At 34.8% G+C, this 25097-nt stretch overlaps 2 protein-coding genes across 2 annotated transcripts in view; one reads left to right on the top strand and one right to left on the bottom strand.

Annotated features, from left to right (window-relative positions):
- Window positions 1–13207, top strand: part of sema3c (sema domain, immunoglobulin domain (Ig), short basic domain, secreted, (semaphorin) 3C) — a 58055-nt gene extending 44848 nt beyond the window's left edge. Inside the window, exons 12-18 of the mRNA XM_084110939.1 lie at window positions 77–299; window positions 1883–1971; window positions 4222–4263; window positions 4449–4606; window positions 5511–5578; window positions 8502–8632; window positions 10466–13207. Coding sequence (XP_083967065.1) covers window positions 77–299; window positions 1883–1971; window positions 4222–4263; window positions 4449–4606; window positions 5511–5578; window positions 8502–8632; window positions 10466–10867 — 1113 coding nt within the window. The 3' untranslated portion in view covers window positions 10868–13207. The remainder of the gene's footprint in view (window positions 1–76; window positions 300–1882; window positions 1972–4221; window positions 4264–4448; window positions 4607–5510; window positions 5579–8501; window positions 8633–10465) is intronic.
- Window positions 13208–15028: 1821 nt separating this feature from the next.
- cd36 (CD36 molecule (CD36 blood group)) lies at window positions 15029–24844 on the bottom strand. The gene is made up of 12 exons (XM_084112531.1): window positions 24527–24844; window positions 23764–23924; window positions 22914–23058; window positions 20216–20362; window positions 19744–19835; window positions 19471–19520; window positions 19123–19192; window positions 17379–17563; window positions 17167–17285; window positions 16993–17066; window positions 16833–16887; window positions 15029–15502 (listed from the first exon to the last, which is right to left on the bottom strand). The coding sequence occupies exons 1-12, from the start codon at window positions 24647–24649 to the stop codon at window positions 15323–15325; spliced, it is 1401 nt and encodes a 466-aa protein (XP_083968657.1). The 5' UTR covers window positions 24650–24844; the 3' UTR covers window positions 15029–15322.
- Window positions 24845–25097: the final 253 nt, after the last annotated feature.

Raw genomic sequence — 25097 nt, 5'->3', positions numbered from 1 at the left:
AAGCTTCACTGGATAAAGCAGTTTTAAGCTTCAGCATGATCATCTAATCTTCTCATTTTTATCCTTTTCCTGTCAGTGTCCTGGTGGCGCATTCACCCCTCACATCCAGAGTACTAAAGAGTTTCCAGATGATGTGGTGACGTTCGCGAGGAATCACCCTGTCATGTTTAACCCCATTTACCCGGTCGGCAGGAAACCTCTGGTGGTGCGGACGCATGCCGATTACAAATACACCTCTATCGCCGTGGACCAGGTCACCGCTGCAGACGGACACTACCAGGTTCTATTTCTGGGCACAGGTAAAGCTCACAGCACCACACATCTCAAGAAAAATTAATGACCATGCTGGAACATTTACCTACTCAGAATTAAAACCACCAGATGAAAAAATGTTAGAATGTGGCACAATTTATTTCTACAGCTGCCTCAGATCACATGTTCGTGGAAGGAGCTAGCACACTTAACTTTTCCCAACTAAAATGACAAAGTTGTAAAATCTTCTACTGACTGATGTTTTACTTGAAGTGATTTGTCAGTAAAATTATACTTTGTTTACTATACTTTAAAATGATACTGTAATTTAATAAATTATGGAATGAGCACACATTCGAAATGTTGAAATTAACATTAACAAAGATTAATAAATGCTGTATAAGTGCAGTTCATTATTAGTTCATGTTAACTAATGTAATTAACTAATGTTGACCAATAATCCCTTATTGTAGAGTGTTACTGTTACCACAAAAACATTACATAAGACATTTCTCATATCTGAAACAGGTTTGAAATCTGGCCTACAACATGTCATCATCCCATTCTCCCAATATATATTCCCACAAATTTCCATACTATAAATGTAAAGCAGTTGCTCTCAACCAGGGAGCCAGGACGCACTAGATGGCCTCAGCAAACTTATAGGGGTTTGGTTTTTCTATGAACTATTGTTTCCATTTGTTCAGGCATGAATGTGTGTACCACTAACTACCACCAGGGGGCAACGAGTCTACACAAACATTAAAACCTAATCATTTAACCATAAACATATTGTTTGCTATCCATTCAATATTAAGTGGAGGATAGAGTCCTGCTGTGTCACAGGACCAATACATAATATTACATTTTGGGATGGGTATGCAAGAATGAAAGAAAGAGTGTGAGTGTGTGTTTATCTGAGAACAGAATCAGAGACGCGACAGCAGACAGGCTCTGCAGTTACTAGGGAACGGGGATAGGGACATTTGGAGAGACTTCAAAATCACAGCTGTTTGTATTTGCCTATCAAAATTCCTGATGGGAAGCCAGGAGCCTTGTGCGGAGCGGCCTGGCTGCTCCTTGGCAGGGTTTCGTCTTGAAATGCTGGCCATTTAAAATGGGAATTTCCAGAGTTTGAGCTCAATTCCCCATCAACCCTCTCTCTGAACATCTTCAGCGAAATATACACACCTATGATGATCTCACAGAATTAATGTCATTAGCCGCTAGTGACAGCAAACTCATCTCTTTAAACATTTCTACAGCTGAAGAGATCCAATAAATAATTTCCACCAGACAGATGGCAAGAACCCTTTCCATTGAAGGAGGGCCACGGGCCATATTTAGAGACTAGAAAGTGGCCTCTTTTGACTTGAACCAGTTCACCTAGAAACCACCCAGAACACCTTGGCAAAGCACTCACATTTTCTTCTGAAGTCTAGTATGCAGATCTGCTTCTCAGAACAAATGCTCAACAACATCAAAAACCAACCCAGATACACACAAAAGCTTTCACAGAGAAAATCTGTGAACAATGGAGAGTTCATACGCAGTTCAGACTAAATTCCCGAGGTTGTTTTTGCTTCCCTGACTGTCCAACACTTCTGATGTTCTGAAATTCCACTCACAGATAAAGGCACGGTACAGAAGGTTGTGGTTCTGCCGTCAAACGGCTCTCTGGATGAGGATCTAATCCTGGAGGAGCTGGAAGTGTTTAAGGTCTGAGTTCTCGCCACACGTCACACATCAAAGTATCTAGAGGGCAGACTGCATGAGCAGAGCTGGCAGTGCCACAAAGCGTTTATTAGAACTCAATGTTGTTTCTAAGCAAAGGCACATTTTTAACAGGAACAGAGGCTGGGCGTGAGGTGAGGAAAAGGTTGCATTGTGAGGTTTCATATGATCTGCTTTGACGGCTTGAAATCGTCAAAATAGGTTTAGGCATCATGATCATCAATTTATGGACCATGAAATGTAGCTGGACTGTTTAATTTGGCATCTCAACACACGCTCACATATTCGCACTTGCACATACAAACTCAACGCTGCGATGTTCTTTATTGGATCAATGACCAATAGGCAAAGGATGTCCTTTTTTAATGATAAGCAAACAATTTTTAAAAGTCTAGTTTAAAACACATATGAACAGTTCTTAGAAATGTCATTAATGATGCGATGTAACAGAAATAGGGACAGATCTTTTCTTTCGTATTGTGACATACATTCGAGCAAAACGGTTATCGAAAAAAAAGAGAGAGTAGGCCGGGTATTGTTGATTGGATGGAGGCAGATCTGAATACGAGCTTGCAGTCGATTGTAAGAAACGGGCGGAGTTTAAGCAGACTAAAAGATAGAAGTCTGGCATATGTCACCGGAAAAACTTATTCTTATTTAATAAAACATGCATGGATGAGTTGTTCACATTAAGATCAATAAGATGCATTTAGAAAATGTAATTCAGAAGGAGGCGCACAACAGGAAACAAGAGCCAGTCCAAAACAAGAGCTGTGTTCCAATTCAAAGGCTGCATCCTTCGAAGGACTCAGACTCGGACTGAGCATTGCTAAATGTGATGGTATAGCCAGCTGCCGTTGATGAGTGACAGTTTTTTTTTTTTTCAGACTTTTCTGAAAGTTATTTTAAACTTTCTGAAAACAAAACAGGGTTTTACAAACTGTCTAAATATGTTCACCGCGGCCCATTTTGGAATATAATAAAGAGTATAAACTATATATAATCGCATCTTAGTAAGATATGTCAACATTGGAACCGGTTTAAAAATGTATTTTGAATTTTTACACTTGTATCATTAGATATTTGAGTAAGTTGAAAGCCAAAAGTTACATTTAAAAGTGTAATTCGTAAATTTCTCTAAAAAAAACCCTGTCGCTCAATGAATTCTTAGGCAAGGCCGCGAAGGGTCCATCTGTTGTATCCTTCACTTCACGGGAAATGAAGGACGCATTTGGAGGCCGCACTTGAAGGAATCTTCGAATTGGGAGAGCCTTTGTCGTGCCGCAGTGACACAATCAGCCTTTGAATGCGCCCTTCGAAGGATGCAGCCTCTGAATTGGGACGCAGCAAAGGGCGTTTCTAAATACCAAGTACACAAAGTTCAGAATTGCGTCCTTGGTAGTTTGGACTTGCCAAGTTCGACTCGGGAGTACAAACTCGAGGATGCAAGTTCGGTGATTCTGCAAATGGTACAAAAGCGGTTTTTATAACGTCACTCCACAATGGAAATAAGCCCTAGGGCTTTATTGTGTTATCCTGACTTTGTTTAGTTTCTTTTTAATGTATGGTGCAAAGCTCTATCGTATTTAAAAAAAAAAAGGGTCAAATAAAAATCAATCAATCAATCACTCACCTCGCCTTGGCTACTCCGGTTAAATCAGTAATACATGACTTTTCATTTAAAAAATATGAAACATTAATAAGTGGTTCAGGGAATATGTGCATATGTACTCTGATTATTTTCACTGTATAAACATGTAGCCTATAATAAAATGAAATGACACAACCCTGTCTCTTTTTGTAAAATGCCAGTTTTAATGATCAATATCCAATATAAAAGTATAAGTATATAAAATATAAGAAGCTATAAGAAATAAAGACAAGCAAACAATTCAGTCAAACGTACAAAGTACAACAACATCATAGGGGATTAATTGCCGCTAGGTGGAACAAACTGTAATTTGCACTACTGTCTGTTCAAAAAAAAAAAAACAATGCTAGGTTTCTTTTTAAGGAAGAAGATTTTGAGCCTTTTAATGCATCTTTTTTCCATCTCTTATGAGCTCAGGACAGTTACAACATCTGTAGAAATTTAAACATGTATATAGATAAATTCATAGGAAAAGATATTGTATGCATAAATTGAATTTCTAATGTGTGTTTTTTTTTAATCAATGAATATCCTGACAAAAAATCTTCTAAATTCAATGGCACTATTCCTTTTCTGATTTTCAGAAGCAGTCTCCTATCACCAAGCTAAGAATCTCTTCTAAAAAGGTAACTTTATTTAGTAGCTCTTCTATCTAGCTGCATTTTCTGACTAAGAGCTACATATAGTAAGTGGGGGTGGTAATAAATTGTGGCGGGGGAAATGTTTGCTTTAATTCCGGGTAATTATGGTGTCACCAGTCTTGTGGGTTAAATGAACAGCTTTTGTGATATGTGGCTTGTTTGCGTTACAGCAACAGCTGTATGTTAGCTCTGAGCACGGAGTGTCCCAGGTGTCTTTGCACCGCTGCGACGCATACGGCTCTGCCTGTGCAGACTGCTGTTTAGCGCGGGACCCGTACTGCGCCTGGGATGGCCTCAGCTGTTCTCGATTCTACCCCACTGGCAAGAGGTACACACACACACACTCACACTCACATTCACACACACACACAAACACTAACACTCATGGTGGCGCAAATTGCAGCAGCAGTGGAGCAGAAATAAATGTTGAGGACAGTTTTGGTTTCATTTAGTTGTAATGCAGAGACACACAGTCTGGGCTGAAGATTATTTGTGGGATTTGAACAAAACCCTAACCCAACACATTAAAATTAATTTAGACACTATTATATTTTAAAAAGTTTTGGCTTAAGATTTTTCCATGACAGATGATAAAACATTTAAAAAAAAAAGCCTGAGACATATCGACGGACTAGAGACTGACAGTAGAGAGATTTGAGGGTGAGTATTTTTGACTTGGGCCGGTAAGTGACCACCTTGTACCACCATAGCAACACAGTAAAAACACTCATGACACTTTGGCAACTGTGTGGCAACATTTCAGAAACCACCCAGTCTTTGGCATTCGGACCCCACACATACAGCCGGTCAATCAAACAGAACAGCCCACATATTGCATATTCACAAGTATTTACATTGTGGATTGTTTCAGAATGGGACATGTTAAAAACTAATCTGATACTTTAGTCAAACAGTTTCTCTTGAAGTCAGATGTGTTGAGTTGGGAAAATATTGATGGAAGGAACACCCATCAAAACATCCTTCCCGAAGTTATGAAGTGGAAAAGACAGATATTTCACTCCACTGCACTTGTGACAGCTGAATCCTGTTAATTGTGAGAAATTAAGCTAAAATGTATTTGACTTTCATGACAAGGAGTGTGTTTTTTTAAGTGAGAAGTGTGCAAACATTCAGACAGAGATGTTGATATAAAGTGAGAGAATGTAAGAGTGAAAGGAAAGAATGCATATATGAAAATATGTTGGATTAATCCTGTGTAAATGTTATTCCAGGAGAAGCAGAAGGCAGGATATTATGCATGGGAATCCACTGACTCAGTGCAGAGGGTTCAATCTAAAAGGTAATAACTACCTGCATGTCAACACTAGGGCTAAGCAAATAATGTCACAAAGTTATGTGCTGAGATGAGAATTAAGATTCTCAATAAAATTTAAAAAGTAATTAGCTACGTTTCCATCGAAAGGTGCACATTTATTTTATGTGCAAAACAATGTCGCATAAAACATTTGCGAATAAAGCGCTGTTTCCATCCCATGTGTTCAAGAGAACAAAATTGTTACTTCCTGGGAAATTGGTGCAAAATATCTGTAATAAAAATGGAGGGAACTGCAATCGGGGAAGCAGCTGTGGCTCTTCTATCCTCCATCATAAATGACTTGCGTCTCAGAGCTCGAAGACGAAACACAATAAACAACACTGTGAAGTTATCTTACGTTCGGATGCCTGTGTTTGTGAACGCAATTGTGTGAGACGCTTCTGTTAACTTTTGCTGTAAAACGTTACTCCCTTTTTGCCCCTAGAAATCTAATTGGGAACGTAACAGAGCCAGAGGTCATAATACCAAATCATTCTGATGACAGACTTTAGCAGACTTCTGCTGGTTAGTCCAGTTATCCAATCACATCCACTGCCGAGGCAGTCACGTGGCTTTTTTTTTTGTTTGTTTGTTTTTTGCGCATCGAGGAATTTTATTCGGTAAATGTGTTTCTAGTTAATGCACGTCTTCTTACAGGGTTCCCACACCTTGGTTAACTTCAAATTCAAGGACCTTTCCAGGTCCAATACCCTCAAATTCAAGGACTTAATGTGGGGACACATATCAAGAGAGAGCAAGGTTACATCGTGTTACCTTGTAAGATACATTGTTACAGTTTTCATGTGTCAAACACAACTATGCAAAAAAGCTTTTTTGCATTTATTTTTGTCCATATGACAGAGATCTGATATTCTATTTGTCGTATTTCTGTTTTGCATAAAACTGAAGAATATTCGGTACATCCTATATACTGTATTCTAAAATTATCTGGATTTTGGATTTTATTGAAAAGAATTAGGCTCATGTAACCAGAAGTTGTAAGATATATGTATGAATATGCTTTTAAGTTTAAGTCTTGCCTTATGGGTTTACATTACCTTAAGCATTCTTTGTAATCTTCTTTGTTGAGCCAAATATCTTGAAACTTGCATTTTCCAGGCATTGCGTTTCAGCGGTTTCAGACTAGTTTTGCAATGTTTCAGTGTGTCTGTGAAACTCGAGGTACCATCGTAGTAGTTTCATGCGCGCGTAACGCGAAACACGTAACGTAACAAATAAATGCGCGTAAATAATGTTAATCAAGCAAGCTAGTGTGCATAGGCCACGAAGTGTTGGCGAAATAACACATTAGTGGACCGGAGGGAATAATATGGAATTTGAACAAAATAAATTCAAGCACTTTTTTTTTTTTTCAGATTCACAAACTTTCAAGGATTTCAAGGACCCGTGGGAACCCTGTCTTAGATAAAAAATTATCCGCCTCAATTGAGCGCATACGTTTTTTATGCACATTTTTAGAATTTATGCGCATATTGGCGTTTCTATCAAGCTTTTTTTAATACGATATCCCAAAATTTGCATAAAAATAGATGGATTGAAACATAACTATTGTGAGTTTGTTTAACATAATTGCAACTTTTTCCTGTAAATGTGACTATTTCTTTATATTTCTTTTATATCTCTATATTTCAAAATTGTGACTTTCTAACACACTTTTCACAATTGTGACTTTTCGTGAATGCAACTTTATTTAGTTAAACTTGTAATTACTAGTTGAAAACTCATCATCTGGCAGTGGTTTTAACAGTTGGGGTGCTGGTCATATTAGCTAAATTTAGCTGGCAAAAAAAGGTCTATTTTATTGTCAATTGTCAATAGTGTTTCGGTTAGTCAATGCGGTGAATCTGTGGCCAACCTGTTGCGAAATCTGCTTGTGGAAATTTGCACTCGGACGCAAAATTCCAGATTGCGTGGATTTTGCAGAACCTGTCACAGAAAATTTGCAGAACAATGTTCAGATTGGCTGTGATTGTGCTGCATTTTTGCTTCTGAATGCGAGTACGAATTGCTTATTGCTAGAAACTAAATCTCGTCTGGTTATGACACAAAATTAAACATTTTGCAAGAGCATCTAGAGGTGAATCAATCTAGTGACTAAGTATTTTGCTCATCAACAACACAGCCGTTATGAATGTTGCCATAGAAACTAATCATTTCAAACTGCTCAGAGTAGAATCTCCAAGTTGTCATCTTGTAATTATGCTAATTCAAAAGTGAACGCAGCCAATGCTAATGCTAACATGCTCATGCAACAAAGTCATTTTGTGATGTGTTGACGTAGTATTCCAATACTAGCATGTCCAATACTATTGCTTCCAATACTAACTGTTACATGTACATTTTACATGTAATTTCCCAATGAAGTGCATACTTCCAGTACTTATCTTGTGCAAATTCCTCACACATTTCTCTCTCTCTTCTTCCACCACCCTTGTTTCCTTCTTTCTCTCTCTGTTTGTCTCAGTCTCTCTGTCCTTGTGAAAGTCATGGGACCAGATTCAGAACACCTGCTAATTTGAATACAATTGGCACTGATGCTGTCAGTGATCCAGATGACTCAGTTCAACACTTGGACGCATCAGAATTATTAAATATCAGTCTTAACGAAGAGCGAAAGCGTTATCCCAGCTGTGTGCACAAAACAAAAGTAGCATAAAGTCAACACAGATGTTGAATATATGATATCATTGGCCAGTGTACAGGGTAACTTATCCAATTATTCGCTTATCTGGCCCACTACTCTTCAGAGCATGAACTCGGTGAACTCGGACCCCATCATGATCTGCAGATGTTAGCGTGTCTGCTGAATAACAGCAGTGCAATTACAATTAGTATATATTCACTAAGTGTGTGAGAGAATTGGCTAACACTTGATGTCTGGTTTCAGCCTACAGGAATGCAGTGGAGATGACTCAGTATGGAGTCAAAAACAACACCACCTTCTTGGAGTGTCAGCCCAAATCTCCCCAGGCCTCGGTTAAATGGCTCATTCAGAGAGACAACGATCGCAGGAAAGAGGTCAGACAACCCTGTCCAACATTAAACACCGATCCTCAACAGGCAACATACAGTACACTGCTCCAATGCTTTCAATGAAATATCATCATGTGTTCGTAATCATCAAACAGCCCCATTAGACTGACTCCTCCTAAACGTTTAATGCTTCCTTTGTGCTTGGAGAATAAGAAAATAAAAGGATGCACAGGGATGTTCAAAACTTATTTCTCTTACAAACACATCTGACTTACAATAAAGAATGAAGAATAGGGACGCACACAAAACAATTTACATTTAAGAAAATATATGACAATTTTCAGAATGTAAACATTCTAAAAGGACTTTCTTCCCATTAGAAAATACAAATTGTATATTTTTTACTTAATTTAGAATAATGTTATCATAAGTAATAAATTAAAAAAGTAATATTATAATATAATGAAGAAATGAATATCATTATACAAATTTTATAAATATTGTAATATATTTATACATTTTATATAATTGTTTTATATAAAATATACAAAATTATATAATATATATGAATATTATATAATTATATTGCAAAATAAATAATTATTATTTATATAAAATAATTAAAATGTTTTATTAAATAAATTATTGCATAAAATAATTCACACATTATATATATATATATTAATATAATATCAATTTGATAATTATATTATAATAGTATTATTTTTCATATATTCATTATATGATGACATTTTAAGTTATTAAAAATTATGCTATTATAATATGATGATGAACAAATTAATATTAACTGTGAATGAATATATCTCATAAAAAAATATTTTATATAAATAAAATAAATTATATTATTAATGTTTTATGTAAAATTATTAGGGGTGTAACGATACCCTAATTTCACGATTTGATACATATCACGATACTGAACTCACGATACGATATTATTGCGATACTCCAAGACATATAATAAAAGGTTAAGAAAAAATGTACTGTTGATTAAATGCTAAATTTGATATAAAATTGTGGGTGTAAATGAATAGGCTTGGACAATGGTGACACCAGAATAAATATATTCATGATTCTGAACCTGAAAATACAGAATTATTTTAGACGAATATGCTTGCACTGTCACTGACTAGATATATTTATAATAATGTAGGCCATTTTTTACTGGTAACATAAGACTTATAACATAAGCATTATCAGGACCCACTAATATATATTTAATATATATACACTAATACCCCCATTATTATACATTATATTCAACATAATATATTGTAGTTTAATGTAGTACTGACTCTGAAAACTGAACTATCCACGATACATATTGTCACTATGACACGATATATATTGTTGCATTTTTGTATTACGATATATTGTGACACGATATATTGTTACACCCCTAAAAATTATATAAAATGTATTAAATAATTAAATAAAACATTATTATATTTTAATATAATATTAGTTTTTTTTTATTATATTACTATAATAGCATTCTATACTCATACGATTACATTATTCTAAATGTATTAATTAAAGTAAAAAAGTACAATGACTGTTTTCAGGACCATTTAACCTTTTTGAATCATGTCCATGATTTATTTTTTTATATATATATATATATTTTTTTTTTACAATTCCAATGAAGTAAAAAATTGTAAAAAATTATAAAAAATAAAAAAATTACCGAAAAACACCAGAGCGTTAAGCATGTATAAGCAAAATAGTATATAAGCAGATATTTTATAAATTTCGAAAATCAATGTATTATGTTTTTATTCTTTTTTAAAGTACTTTAGTATCTGCTTAGCATTTAAAAACCATGCATTAATCAGTCCTTCTTTTCTTTGTGTGCAGGTGAAGCTGAGCGATCGTGTGGTGTCCACCAATCACGGTTTGCTCATCCGTTCGGTGCATTCTTCAGACCAGGGCCTGTACTACTGTCTGGCAACAGAGAATGGCTTCAAGCGCACTCTGGCTAAGATCCGTCTCCAGGTTCTGAGCGAGGCTTTAGTCAGCGCCCTGAGCAATAAACAGCAGTCACCCTGGAGCTGGGCAGCCGCACTGCACCCTAAAGCCCTGGTGTCGGCCTTCAGCCCGGCTGAGACGCTGGCCATGCACCAATACTGCAAGGAACGCAAGCAGATGCAGAGTCTGCAGAGCATACAGAGCCCCATGAGAGGCGATCTGGGCAAACTCAAACCCCTGCTGGAACACAGGAAGAGCAGGAACCGCCGGAACCACTTACTAGAGGCATAGAGGTGGAACATAGTGGAAGGAGATGGATGTAGAGATGATGAAAAGGAATAAAGACATGCATCAGGAGAGAACTCGAGTGGAAAATAGAGGAGGAGAATATTGGAGAAGATTCCTCTGATATGAACCTTAACTGTTTTTTTTTTCTTCAAGCTCAAAGCATCTCAGGTGCTTCCTGTATAGCCGTCTTTATATATATATATATATATATATATATATATATATATATATATAAAATCAATCAACGCTCTTTGCTTTTGGTGGAACATATCTAACGGCTCATCCTTTTAAATAGTCAATAGTTGCTACTTTAGTTTACGTCACAGCAATGAACCGTTATTTGCTTTTTGCTAATGCTAGCCAAAGGCAGGTGGTACCAACTAAAGGGACATTCTCATTCTAAAGAGCATTTTGATTGGACAAAATGTAGCATATGCTCCTGAGTGCAAGATGAGTCATCAATATCTTTGGTTTGTTTACCTAAAGACAAAGACTTAAATGTGCATATGTGTTAAAGGTTTATGTTGTCAAATTTTAGGAGTACACCAGCGTTAGCATTAGCCTCAAAGCTAACAGACAAGGACTAAAACTAACAACATTTTCAGTTTTGGTTTCTAGTACAACATATCGAATACCATTTTGATCAGATATGGATCATGAGAGTATTTTGTGTAAACTAGCACTAGCATTAGTCTCTAAGCCAACAGAAACTGACTAAAAGCCACATTTCAATTTGGATTTCTAGGTACATATAGCTGCTAAAAGTTAGCTTCTAAGCTCAAATAAATGGATTAGAAGCAAGAGAATTTCATGAGAGTATGAAAGCAGTTTTAACTTTTAGACAAACACTAACATTAGCATTAGCCTCAAAGCTAACATAAATGGACTAAAGGTCAGACAATTTTAATTTTAATTTGGATTTCTTGGTACATACCACATATTCTTGGCACTTTCTCAAGTACTTGCTCATCTCAAGTAAAGTAAAAGCTTGTTTTCTAACAAATTAATTGTTAATTGTGACTGAATGGATCATGAGAATTCTTCTTGGACGCACTGACCAAAGTACATCAGCCCAGCTGCACCACAGATGTTCATAAGGGAAGAGAAGATGGTTTGGAGACATTTCAAACTGTACCAGACAGGTGGCTCTCTGAGCCCATAAAACTGTAAAGAGTGTTGTGTGTTTGCCCAGTGTGCTTTGAGAAACATCAATAATCCAAATACATCACTGCTTCCTTATGGATAGTTCAACCCCCCGAAAGTTTCATCATCATTTACTCACCCTCACGACCTTCCAAACACGCAGGACTTTAAGGAGCTTGACAGTCACCGGTCATGCTTTCATTGCATGGAAAAGAGCAGTGTGAACATTCTTCAAAATATCTTCTTTTGTCTTTCCTGAAAGAAAGAATGACATAAGAGTAAATTAAGACTTTGGGTGAACTATTGGTTTAAAATGTGAGTGTATGTGCACGTTTTCCTCTTTTATTAATATGGTATACTGAACCACAGTAAATCAGTTAAAGGCCCGTTTACACCAATGACAATAACTATAATGATAACAATAAAGATATAGTTTTAATTTTAGTTGATGAATGATAAAAACATTGACAGCAAATCAGAATCCATCCTACTTTAAAGAGCTTGAGCATTTAAAACTGCAGACGACAAAACAGAACGTTACTGTCTGTTGGTGTGGACGCTAATATAGTTATTCTACAGTAGTTATCTTTATAGTTATGCTTGGTGTGAATAGGCCTTAAAGCAGATTTTTTTTTTTTTGTATGGTAGATTTACTCAAGCCCCAGTAATACCATAGTATTTAATTCACGTAAGGAAATGCCCAATGAGGCATGTGATCATGCATGTTGTATAATTGTTATACAGGCACATGTTTGATGATGTTGGGAATGAATATGTTAATGAATTCTGGTTTGCTCAGTGTGAACAGTGATTGTCTCTCATTTTAGATGATGTATAGCATTGTACAGCTTATAATTTTGGATTGATGTCTGTGTAACTTATATTTTGTTTTTGTATTTTGAATGTCTGTAAATAGTTCAAAAGCTCAGCTCTAGAAACATGCTATTAGATGCATTTCATTCACATCTACACATTTTTTTCCTTTGAAAATTAATTTTTATGCCAAACTTGAGATGTTTTTGACATAATCTGCATTTCGCAGAAGTTTCATGTTTTTGTTTTTTGCTGTGGCATTTTGTGCCCTCTATAAATGGCATTTGGAGTAACGATATAACGTTTTAATATTATACTATAGAAAATATGCTGTATTCCCTGTGAATGTTAATGATAATTTTATTTTATTAAATGTCTTGATTCGTGTATTCCTATTTATTAATAATATAAGATTGAACATTAAACAACTTCATGTCATGTTTTAGGACTCTTTACAAGAGAATCAGAGAATTCCTTATATTTGTAGTACCGAAAAATATTCACATTCAATTCATGACTTTAACAGTCAAATTAAGTTGTTGAAGTTATGAGGACAATAATGGAACGGGAAAACCAACTTCACAGAGCAGCAGAGAATACGTTTATCAGTCTTGTGTTTGAGTGCATAATACGGTTAGGTTGTTCACACTCTGAATTTTTCAAGAGAGTGACAACCGAATTTTACTGGAACCCACAGTTGTCTGTCACGTAACGTTGAAAGCGCCATCGTCTCGTGTTGGGTTTTTTCATGTGTGTTTTTGGTAACTTACAGTGTTTTAGATCCAGTCATCTTCCACCGGAGCTGCTCCAGTCAGTTTTATGGTCGTCTTCACTCAGGTATTAAATTTGCTATCGGTTAATTAGACTGTAATTGACTGATAAACTCGCGCCATAGCCTACCTGCTGCAGGTGACGTTCAACAGTCAGTTATCGCGAGATTAGAAAACATCGATCGGACAGTTTAAGAGTCGCAGTTGTTATAAAAATGCAAACACGTAGCCAATATCGACTTTGATAGTCATACAATTTACAATGTTACATACGTTACCTTTTCTGCACCATTTAGGCAGCGGATATACTTGGCTACACTGTAAAAAATATATATTTTCATGATTTATCCATTTTTTCAGTGTATTAACTCAAAATTTTAATTTCAATGAACTCAATTGCAATTTTAAGGCAACCAGGTTACTTACTTTAAACCAATCTGTATATTATTATTACATTGTTTATTACAGTACAAAATCATATATAAATTATATAACATTCCCTGTCCCTTATCTTAATTTAATAGCCTGCTTTGACTGCTTTACAATATTATAATCATATATAGCCTATATTATAAAAATAACATTTAAAGCAATTTTTCCTTATGGCCTGATTTAACTGCTCAAAACTGCTTAAATCAACTGTTTTAAACATTACAAAAGAATTTAGGTACCACAGCTTTATAATGGACAGCATGAAAATGAATACGCAATTTATTTTGAGATTTACTAAAGATTACATTCAATGCTGTTATTAAATTATTAGTGTTTTTAGAAATCGATTTTGGGTGAGCATATGATGGTGCATGGACGTTAAAAGAGGGTAAATGATATACTATTACCAACAACTAAAAAAAAAACCTTTAATACCAACCAAGTATCAATATGGTTCTGATGTACTGTGTATATAATGCATTATACATGGCCTCATATAACTCGAGAAGTTATCAGAATGTTATTATTTTATCCAAGCCTGTATTCCAAAGTATAAACCTACATGCTGTTCGCTCTGGCCTTTACCACTTCAAAACCCATAGCTCAAACCAGAGCAGAAAAGCAACAGTCGGAGATGACCAGTGGCGCTTCATAATTCATAAAGCAGAGAGAGGGTGCTCCCAGCCCTACTTTTAATATCAAACAAGCCCCTGTGTCCCACTCAACCACCGGCCTCTTATTCTACAAACCCTCCCATTTTGATTTAGCGGCCATTGGAGAGTGGAAAATAAATCGTATGGATTTACAGGGAATAACAGAGAAATCTGTTCCAGAATTTCTGCTGTTTCTCTGTTCTTCAGCCTGGTGGTTGTTCTTACGCATGAGAAGCTAGAATTTGATATGTGATTTGAGGCATGTATAAAGCAACAACTATAAAAATAGTACAGAAAGGAATAAAAAATAAATAAAAAAAAACAATGGAAAAAAAAACAATGAGGCCAAGTTTCACAGTTCTTTGTTTTACTGAAATTCTGCTGACATACAAAACTATTTCAAATTTAAATCAACCACAGTATGACCACATAAATGCAGAATATTTACCCTGATAACTATTGAAAGTATGACTTGATACAATATCAAGCAAATACAAAGGAAATCATTTTGCTCCTCAAAATTGCAGAGTATATAAATGATATAAATAGAATTGCGATACTCTGAGCTCAAATAACAATTACAATATACAATTCCCCCAAAGGGTGCTATCAAAATCAAAGACACAAAGCACCAAGCATCCCTCCCTTTATGCAATCAAACCTTGTTTATTTTTCTTGGTGCACACCACTATCAATCCGATCATACAGCTGACAAATATGATGGAGCCGACCGCTATAAATCCGATCTGAAACCCCTCCAGCAGGTCCAATCGAGAAATCAGCTCTTTCTTGAACATGTCGGCCGTCTCGTCGTCCAGGACTGCAGTCTAACACAAATAAGAGACAGAAATCTTATAGTCAGCAGCGAGGCGGCACCTAATCCTGCTCTGATGAGACAATCAGATGCTCCAGGGGTCAGACATGTGTGAGATTAGCTGTTTATGGACCGTAATAATTCTTCTGATATATCAGTTGTAAGATTTCAGAAAGTACTCCATTGGTCCCAATGGGTCTAAAGTACTTAGTGGAGATAACGGATCTAGAGAGGGCTTATTCTATCAAAATGCTATATTCATAACCCACAGCATACAATCACGCACTATACATGTCACATTTGCATATATTATAAACATGTGCCTGTTATATATATATACCTTGGGTCAATTGTTGAACCTAAACACTTTAGTTGGACCTGAATGCTTTATTTGGCCTAAATGCTTTGATTCAACCTTATACTGTATGAGCATAAATGCTTTGGTTGGACCTAAATGCTTTAATTCAACCTAAATGTTTTATATGAGCTTAAATTATTTAATTTGATCTATATGCTTTAATTCTACCTAAATGTTTTATATAATCATAAATGATTTAGTTGGACTTAAATGGTTTAATTCAACCTAAATTGTTTTTTTTTTATTTTTGTTTTTTTAATGTTTTAATTAATGGCATAAGAAAAATACAATGATAAATATAAAAAAAAAAAAATATATATAAAAAAAAAAAAATATATATATATAATAATAATAATAATAATAATAATAATAATAATAAATATATATATATATATATATATATATATATATATATATATATATATATATATATATATATATATATATATATATATATAATTCATTTTTATTAATAAATATAAAATATTATTTAAAATATAATTTATTTAAAAATAAATAATGTATTTTTTATACTAATACATATACAGTGCAGTACATCATTCAGTGTTTGCCTGTACATAAATTAATCTTATTGTTATGCCATTGCAGATTAAAATCCATAAATCAAAATATTTGTTGCATTGATGAAGAAAAGGCTCAGCACTCAAGTCTCTATCGCCTGTTGCCTCAATGGTGTCCAGTGTGTTTGGGGCGGATTGCCAGCAACAGCCATTTTAGGATTGTTTGTGATTTGGTCCTAGTGACAAGCTGGTTTTAGCGCTGGGATACTTTGTGAAATAAATGAAAAAATAAAAATGTAAGAGTCTTAAAATTAGGACTGACTACATTATTTTTAAGTAGTTTTCCCTAAATCAGTAAGATAGAAGCTACTTTTAGACTTAAGATTTTTTGTGAATACGGCCCCTGGTTTCTTTATTGGACTCTTATGCTTTAGCTGGACTTAACCGCTTTAAATAGCACTCACCTCATTCACCCACAAAATAGGGAAAACTGTGTGGTCTGTGATTTTGTTCAAAATTCTGTGAGAAAAAAACACACATAAGACATCATGTTAGACCAGGCATTTATGAATTTTAGCAAAGCGCACAGGCATTCATGACAACGTGTGATGTCTGTTTACGTACACAATATCATTCGATGGGCCGTACAACATGTTGAGCTGAAGCCTTTTTGCAAATCTCATAGTGAAACCCGTAATCTACAAATGACACAAGATGCATAACCATTATATTATCATATCATCAAGCTTCCTGCTTTTAAAGAAAGAAAACTTATGTAAAGTGAAATGAGCTCCTCACCGGTTCCACGTCCAAAAAAATGGAGTGCTCATCAGGGTTTGGACTCAGTCCGATCACTGACTGGACGAGATCTTTGGAGCCATAGAGGAAGTGGGGTAGAGAGAGGAATACTGGGGTTCCTGTGGGCAAATTCACAAATTACATTGTGAAGGACTAATGCATTCAATACATTTTAGTCTCGACTGACTTTATAAGAGGCTCAAAGCACTGACCTCTGCACGCAGTGAGGTCGAGAAGTCCTGCCATAGAGCAGTTTTTGGTGATCACCGGGTCTGTACAGTAGCACTGGTTATCTGGGTTTTCCACTGGAGAGGCCAGAGCTTCAGCAGGCAACATGTACCGATACACATCAATTCCCTTCAGGTCCACAGTGCTCTCATATACAGCAGATATTGACCTAGAAGACAAGCATACGATTTATTGCAAAGGGGGCAAGGTGTGCTTCATCACATTAATTCATTAATTAATGATTTGTCCACTATCGTACTGTTTGACAACCAGAAAGTGTCCACATACTTTTTGTCTTCAGTTTTATAATTGATGTAATACACAAAACTTTGGGGGTCGGTAAGATTGAATGTTTTTGAAAGAAGTCTCTTATGCTGACCAAGGCTAATTTAATTGTTTAGAAATACAGTAAAACAGTAATCTTGTGAAATATTAGTACAATTTTAAATGTTTTCTATGTGAATATTAAAATATAATGTAATTCCTTTGATGAAAGCTGAATTCTCAGCATCATTACTCCAGTCTTCAGTGTAACATAATCCTTCAGAAATCATTCTAATATGCTGATTTGCAACTCAAGAAACATTTCTTCTTATTATTAATGTTGAAAAATGTTGTACTGATTAATATTTTTGTGGAAACAAAAATTTTTTTTTTTCTTTTCAAATTTTTTATTAATAGAAAGTTCAAAAGAACAGCATTTACTGTCGCTTTTGATCAATTTAATGCATCCTTGCTGAATAAAAGTATTAATTTCTTTAAAAAGAAAAAATCATACTGACCCCAAACGTTTTAAGCAATAGTGTATATGAATTGTTTTATTTTTTTTATTGTTTCATCATATTACATTAATATTTTTGTGACATATTTTGTTTTAAGTGTGCTATATATTTGAAAATAAGTGCCATTTAATGTAATATTTTTTGTATATACTGTATATATATGCAATAACATTTTTAAGTGTGTTGTTAAGTGTCTAAATGCTTTTTTAGCTATTGTGTATGCATGAATGAAAACTTGAGGAAAAAAATTCTATAAATAAAAAAACATTTTTAACAATTACTGCATCACTTATGACTAAAAGAAAAAATACACTGTCTAGCTTTGATCTCCTCCAGTCACAGAAGATGTATTATGATGAAAGTGAAGGATTGTTGGCATTGCTAGAATCTTTTCTGACATCTCTGACCCTGCAGAAGAAAATGAGTGGCCTGACCTCTGGTGGTAATGACAAACAAAAGAGTGGACGCATGAAACGCACTTGGATTCATTATATCTTATCATGATTCCAAATCAAATCTAATCGGATGGGAAAGGATGAAAGTCCATGGAGGTAACGGGACTTTAATCGAGAACATAATATGAGAACATTGCTGATGTGTGACATTTCAAAATACTGTATTATAGTAGCCTCATAAAATATGTGGACACTAATGTCACACGTAATGTATAAATGTCATACACCGTGTCAAACTAAATGCCATTTATTGTAAAGAATGCTAGCATAAGCACAAGCAAAACATTTTGAAGTTCACAAATCAATAGATACACTGTTCAGAAGGACATTTTGTGGTTGTCTAACATTAGTAAAAGACACATCATGTTGTTCAAACAGCTGTTTGCAGATGATTTGGTTTCATATTTTGTTATATAAGGCACTGATATAATTTATAAGTGTGGTTTAAGTACTTTTTCTACTGATTAACATAGGGAACGAACTGAAAATACCTGCAGATATCAGAAGAAAAGAAGTACAGATGTTCTTTCTTGTCCAGGAACGGGTGGAAGGAGGAACCATCTGTTGACATATGAATACAAAAGTGAATAACAATTAAATAATGTATGAAATATTACATTTGTAAAAGAAATCAGAATAAATTGTGACTTAAAAGTGCTGAAGGCCCTATAATTAGATGATAAACAGATGCAAAACTTTAAGCTCTGCACACTATTTCTTTATTGGACACATCTACCAGTTTTAGGCCAACAGCTTTGGGACAGAAGTCATACCATACATTTTCATGTCAACAGTAAGATAATTACAATTCAAATGTAATATATTAGAGGTAAACTTGCCTGTTCCGTTTATCATGTTGCAATAAGAGTCATTCCAGTAACTCAGTGATCTGTGCAATAGTTTTTTTTTTGTTAGTCTGTGTTTTACTAATGTTGGATTTAATATATGAATGTGATTAATTAAAAAAAAAAAATAGAAAAAAAATCAGAAAGACATTTATTGACAATTGGTGAACCATTTGTATTCTAGAGAACAACAAACAGCTACAACTCAAATAATCACATATATGTTCCATGTTGCACATATTCTTCATGCTAATGTAACATACTTACGTTTCACCCATCCAGCGTTCAATCGTGGCTACCTTTTTGATGTCATCTTTGCCTGTGAACACAGTGTATGGTCCATCGGTGGTGTCATTGTACTGAAAGAAAGAAACAAAGTACTTTCTCTTGAACATTAATGCATAAATAACACAACAAATAGGGCAATACCAACTAGGAACATAAGCATTTTTAAACTCTGATTTAAAAACCTTCAGAATTAAAAGAAGTTAAAATTGGAGTTTTCTGGCTTTTTCATGTATCTTTAATCATTACATAGGACATTCTTATTTTTGGTATTCTTACATACATGTAAAGTGAAATTGGTCTTGGCCATGTTCAAATTTGCAAATGATTTTGCACACTCACAACAACACAATAAATCTTATCTAATTGCAGTTTTTCTGTTTACTGTACACTTTATCAATCAATAAAGGTCCTTTATTAGCAAGTGAATGCCATCAAGTGTTGTCATCCTTACTGGATAGAAAACTCCCAACATGGTGTTCAGCATTGGGTCTCTGTAGCCCCACAACAACTCCTTAACAGTCCTTTTCTGGAAAAGTTTGGAATTGGAACTTTGGATAAACAAATTTGCCAATTTATGATCAAGTAAAGCGTAGACACCCTAGAAGAGAAGGAAATAAAGACTGATCAAGAATGGAATCATAAATTCATCTGCCTAATAAAACCTTGAAATCAACAACTGTATTCAGCCTCAAGCAAAGTTTATTTGCATTTATTACTTGTAAAGCACTTTTATCTGATTAAACATCATCTGTAATTATAAATATAAGCTATAACCATGAATATGGGATGATGATTATACAACTTTGTTAGTTATGCATTAACATACAGAGTCAAGTGCTGTGCTGCCTTTGGACAGATAATTGCAGATATCAACATTTTATCTTTTGATTTGGCAAACAATGACTGACATGCTTTAGAGCTGACAACCAATGCTGAAACAGTCTAATCTATATGAAGGGTCAGTACGTGAGTGAAAAGAGTTAAAGATTAATATTACTATTATTTTATATATGTGTGTATATGTATATACATATAAAATGTAAATTCATGTCCCAGTTATACGTAATGTTGTCACATATTTATGGTTAAATAAACATTACATATAAAAGAGACACCAAATACAATTCTATTTTGTATTTTTACATTAACTATGTAAACATGTAATTAATGTTATATTCATTAAGTATAAATCTCATCAAGTTAATTTAAGCATTTTTACATTTATTCCTATGGTAGAAACCCCAAAACTACTAGTGATACGTGGTGTACAATTTTTTGTAATCTAAAAGCATGTCTAATTAATTGAAATCATGAAACTTATAAAATTATTAAACTTATACAACATTTTTTTTTAAAAAATCTATGAAATGTTTTTTTCCCACACAAATTCGGTGTTGTATTTTTTACTAGTAATCAAATGAAGACATAAAAAATGTATCTAATTTCTTTTAATCATATGAAATTGGAAGAATTGAGAAATGCCGGGCAGTCTGGTTGAGGAACAGACTGCAGAAGACAAAGGACCTTCCTGGAAATTAACATTTGACTCTCTCGAGAAACTAGCATCCCGAGTCAATCCCCTCCCCCATGTTGTCTCTCTCTCACGCTGAGATCACCAGATATTCAAGTCAAGTCAAGTCAAGTCAAGTATATTTGTATAGCGCTTTTCACAATACAGATTGTATCAAAGCAACTTCACAGTATTAAATCAAAATAGCACAACAAGGTTTGTTTCTAGTGGAAAAAACATCCACGTTTGGTAAGGCTGATCAATAGTATTATTGATTGATTAAATTAAATTAAATATCCCCAACTGAGCAAGCCAAAGGCAACAGATATTCACCCAAAAATCTATATGGTTTAGTGTGAATAATTATCATACAGTATTATACATGTTTGGTATCATTTGAAATGTCGCCCTACAGTTTTGTGGACTTAATGGACACACGCATGTGGTAGCCACTGCAAGTCCACAGGACCGTAAGTGCATATGAAGTTAGCCATTTGGGAAAGGACCAAGCTCAGGGAAGGTAACGTTACCTGCGGGTGTCACTGTTAGACACTGTTACTTAAAAATAAAAAAAAAACGTATTTATTTATACTAGATTTATACTCTTTTTTGTAATATTTGAGTTGTTTTATTTTTCTAATATAGATTATTTTCTCATCCAATTTTTTGAGGAGACTCTGCCTCCCTTGCCTCCGGAGGAAATGACCCTGATATATATAAAATTTGAAATTGTAACAATTTGTTATATACAGTTCTGTGTATATATTTAATAAATAATTTTAATATTACTAATATAATAATAATATGAAGAAATATTACAATTTATAAATAGCTGTTTCTATTTTTAATCTATTTAAAAAGTATATATCACTTAAAAAGTAACGGTATATATAGTACTTGAGCGAGCTCTTAACATATATTAGTCCATCTCGTCTATTGCGATCTCAAAATTATATCCAGTTGATAATACCTAGAATATCAAAATCAACTGCAGGCGGTTAATCCTTTTCCTATTTAGCACCTACACTCAGGAACAGTCTTCCTAGCCTTGTTCAGGAAGCAGACACACTCTGTCAGTCTTTAATCAAGCATTAACGTCAAATACTTTGCATACAACTGTAATACCCGCATGTTGCATGTAAATGTGTTGTTACAGAGATGTAACCCTCTGAGATCCAATGCAAATTCTTTGAATTTAGAATACAAAACACATTATCACATTTCCATAATTGATATCCGTTAAATAATTGATATGCTGCATAAACACTTTGCAATACAACATCAAAAAATAAGTACTAAGTAATGTACTTGTTGTGTTAATGTACTGCACAAAGACACCTAATATAAAGTTACCAGATTTTTTTATGTCTCAATGTTCACCAAGGCTGCATTTATCTGATCAAATAAACAGTAAAAATAGTAATATTTTTAAATATATACAAATTTAAATAGCAGTTCATATACTTAAAAATATAATTTATTCCTGTGATGGCAAAGCTGAATTCTCAGCCGCCATTACTCCAGTCTTGAGGATTACTCATCACATTAATTTGGCATGGAGAACTAGGGAGGAAAAGAGACGAGGAGGAAGACAGGAGGGCAGAGAGGAATGGCAAGAGATGGTTGTTAAAATACATACTGCTACAGCCAGGTTTAGTGATGTGAACATGTCATCCTCTGTTCCTACTGACATGTCAGGCTCAAAGATGGCTCCATACGGCAGCACAAAGGACACAGTGAAGTTATCATTGAAGGTGATATTTCTTTTGGGGATAAAACGTGTCCTGGAAGACAACAGAGAGGATGAGAGCACATCAGACCACTAGGAAATACATCATGACCATTTAATGGCTTAAAATTGGAATATAAATGCTAGTTAATGTGGTGTTTTACTGGTCATATTATGTCATATTTTAAGAATATATAACATCACCACATTATGTAACTTTTTTTTGTATCCTTGGTAATTAAGCCAATTGATGCTAATGTACAATCCATTTAAAATGTAAAGGTAATAGAATTAAATAACATTTAAATATGTGAAATAGTATTTATATATTAAATATATAGATAAAATAAAAAATGAGCAACAGTACTCACTATACATTGTTTAAACTACTGCTTTTTATATTACTTTAGTACGTGACAAGGACGGAGTGTCACATTTGCCTTAGATTAGACAAGCATCACCCCATCAGATAAACTTATCAACATACAAACGGCATGACAAAACTTTTGAACAAGCTTGAAGTGCATTATGTTGATACTGTCTTTTTTTTAGCAGTCTTAAGTCTTAGAAGTAGGCAAAAATAGTCTATACTTTTGGCAAAAGTCTGATGTACTGAGATTCTTTCTGCTTTATTTCACATGGAGATGGAGATCTAGTCAAGTAAATTTGAAATTTGAAGATTTTCTTTAAGAGAAAAATAAGAATGGTTTGTTTGCATGAGTATAGATTGAATATGTATCTATATGGCCACAAGCCTTACTTGTACGTGTACGGTCCTTTCTGCACCAGCACAGGTTTGGCCCCTTGACTTACAACTTCATCGGGGTTCTGAACGTCAAACAGCCAGAACTGCCTGTATATTGCTACATCAACAGACGTCCAGGTGTCATATGCTAAAGTCCCGTTTTCCAACACTGTTTCCTTAGAGACACAAAACACACTTGGTATTAGACACTCTATACATATTTTATACCTTTTAATGCTTAAAAATAGGGGAGAGTGGGGCAAGTTGTCACAATCCAATGAATATTTCTCAACATGAGTTTATTTTCAGTCAATTTCTGTATAGGCACACACCTTAAAATCTTGACTGTAATAATGCTATTGAACATTTCTAATGTTTTTGCCTCAGAAGAAAAATACACACACGATCACTGACCTTGACACTATGAGGCAATACAAGAACCTGCTGTTTAAATGTCTTACATACACACAACATATATTTAAATTGTATTAGACGTCATTTTAATTTAAAAATTATGACAGTTCATGATTAATTAAAATTCTAATCAATAAATTCTTACATTTATTAAAAAAAAAAAGAAAAAAAAAGCCCTTGACCCCAAAACCCCATTTTATTTAATCTTATACATAATTAAGAGTACGTTGTACCCAACATGTGCTGTTCCCAAATTATTCAGAATATTTCTCCACAGCAACTTCATCATGTACCGTATCTGTCTGTCTGGAGTATCTGCAAACGCATGTGCGCCGAATATTGATATGCAAAAACGACGGCTTACCTTGTTGACGGTGTTTTCAATGACCATGTCGCCCACCGGGATTAAAATCCCACCCAGCACGGCGATCAGGGCGCCCAGCACGGCCCCTGTGATGAGCGCGCATCTCTGATCACAGCAGGTCATGATGGCGAGCACGAGCAGCAGCCTGGACCAACACTGACCGGCGGCGCGGCAGGTGCGAGCATTAGGTCGCCCAGGGAATTATGTAAGTTCCAGGGATCGAAGGTTGTAGAGGAGGAGATAGAGGACTGGATTGCCGTTTATCACACCCGGAGGAGACCCTCGTTAGACGGAGTTATCTCCGCGCGATAACGCACTGCTGGGCGGGGAGCGGGCGCGTAACACACGGCATTACAGATGCCAAGGCCAATGCCACTTTCAGTCGAGAGCTGATGTTTACAAATATTTCGATTCAAAAGTGACTTTGAAATACTATATCGACTTCGAAAAGATTCAGATGACTTGGAAAACTCACAACTTGGAAAAGTGTCAAAAGAAAAGAACATTTTCTGTTTTAGAACAGCCATAAGAAATGTAATATAATAACATGTAGGCTAATAGGATTTCATAT

The sequence above is a fragment of the Abramis brama genome, assembly GCF_963993115.1.
Source record: "Abramis brama genome assembly, chromosome: 4".
NCBI classification, from domain to species: domain Eukaryota; kingdom Metazoa; phylum Chordata; class Actinopteri; order Cypriniformes; family Leuciscidae; genus Abramis; species Abramis brama.
The sequence above is the reverse complement of the archived record's forward strand: the minus strand, read 5'-3'. Positions and strand labels throughout refer to the sequence as shown.

Excerpts from the sequence above, each read along its gene's own strand:
- cd36 (XM_084112531.1), bottom strand. The coding sequence starts at position 24,649 with ATGACCTGCTGTGATCAGAGATGCGCGCTCATCACAGGGGCCGTGCTG. Across the intron at positions 17,564-19,122 it reads TTTTCTTCTGATATCTGCAG|GTCAATATCTGCTGTATATG; the intron begins GTATTTTCAGTT and ends CTTGTCTTCTAG. Across the intron at positions 15,503-16,832 it reads CTATTTTGTGGGTGAATGAG|ACTGCAGTCCTGGACGACGA; the intron begins GTGAGTGCTATT and ends TATTTGTGTTAG.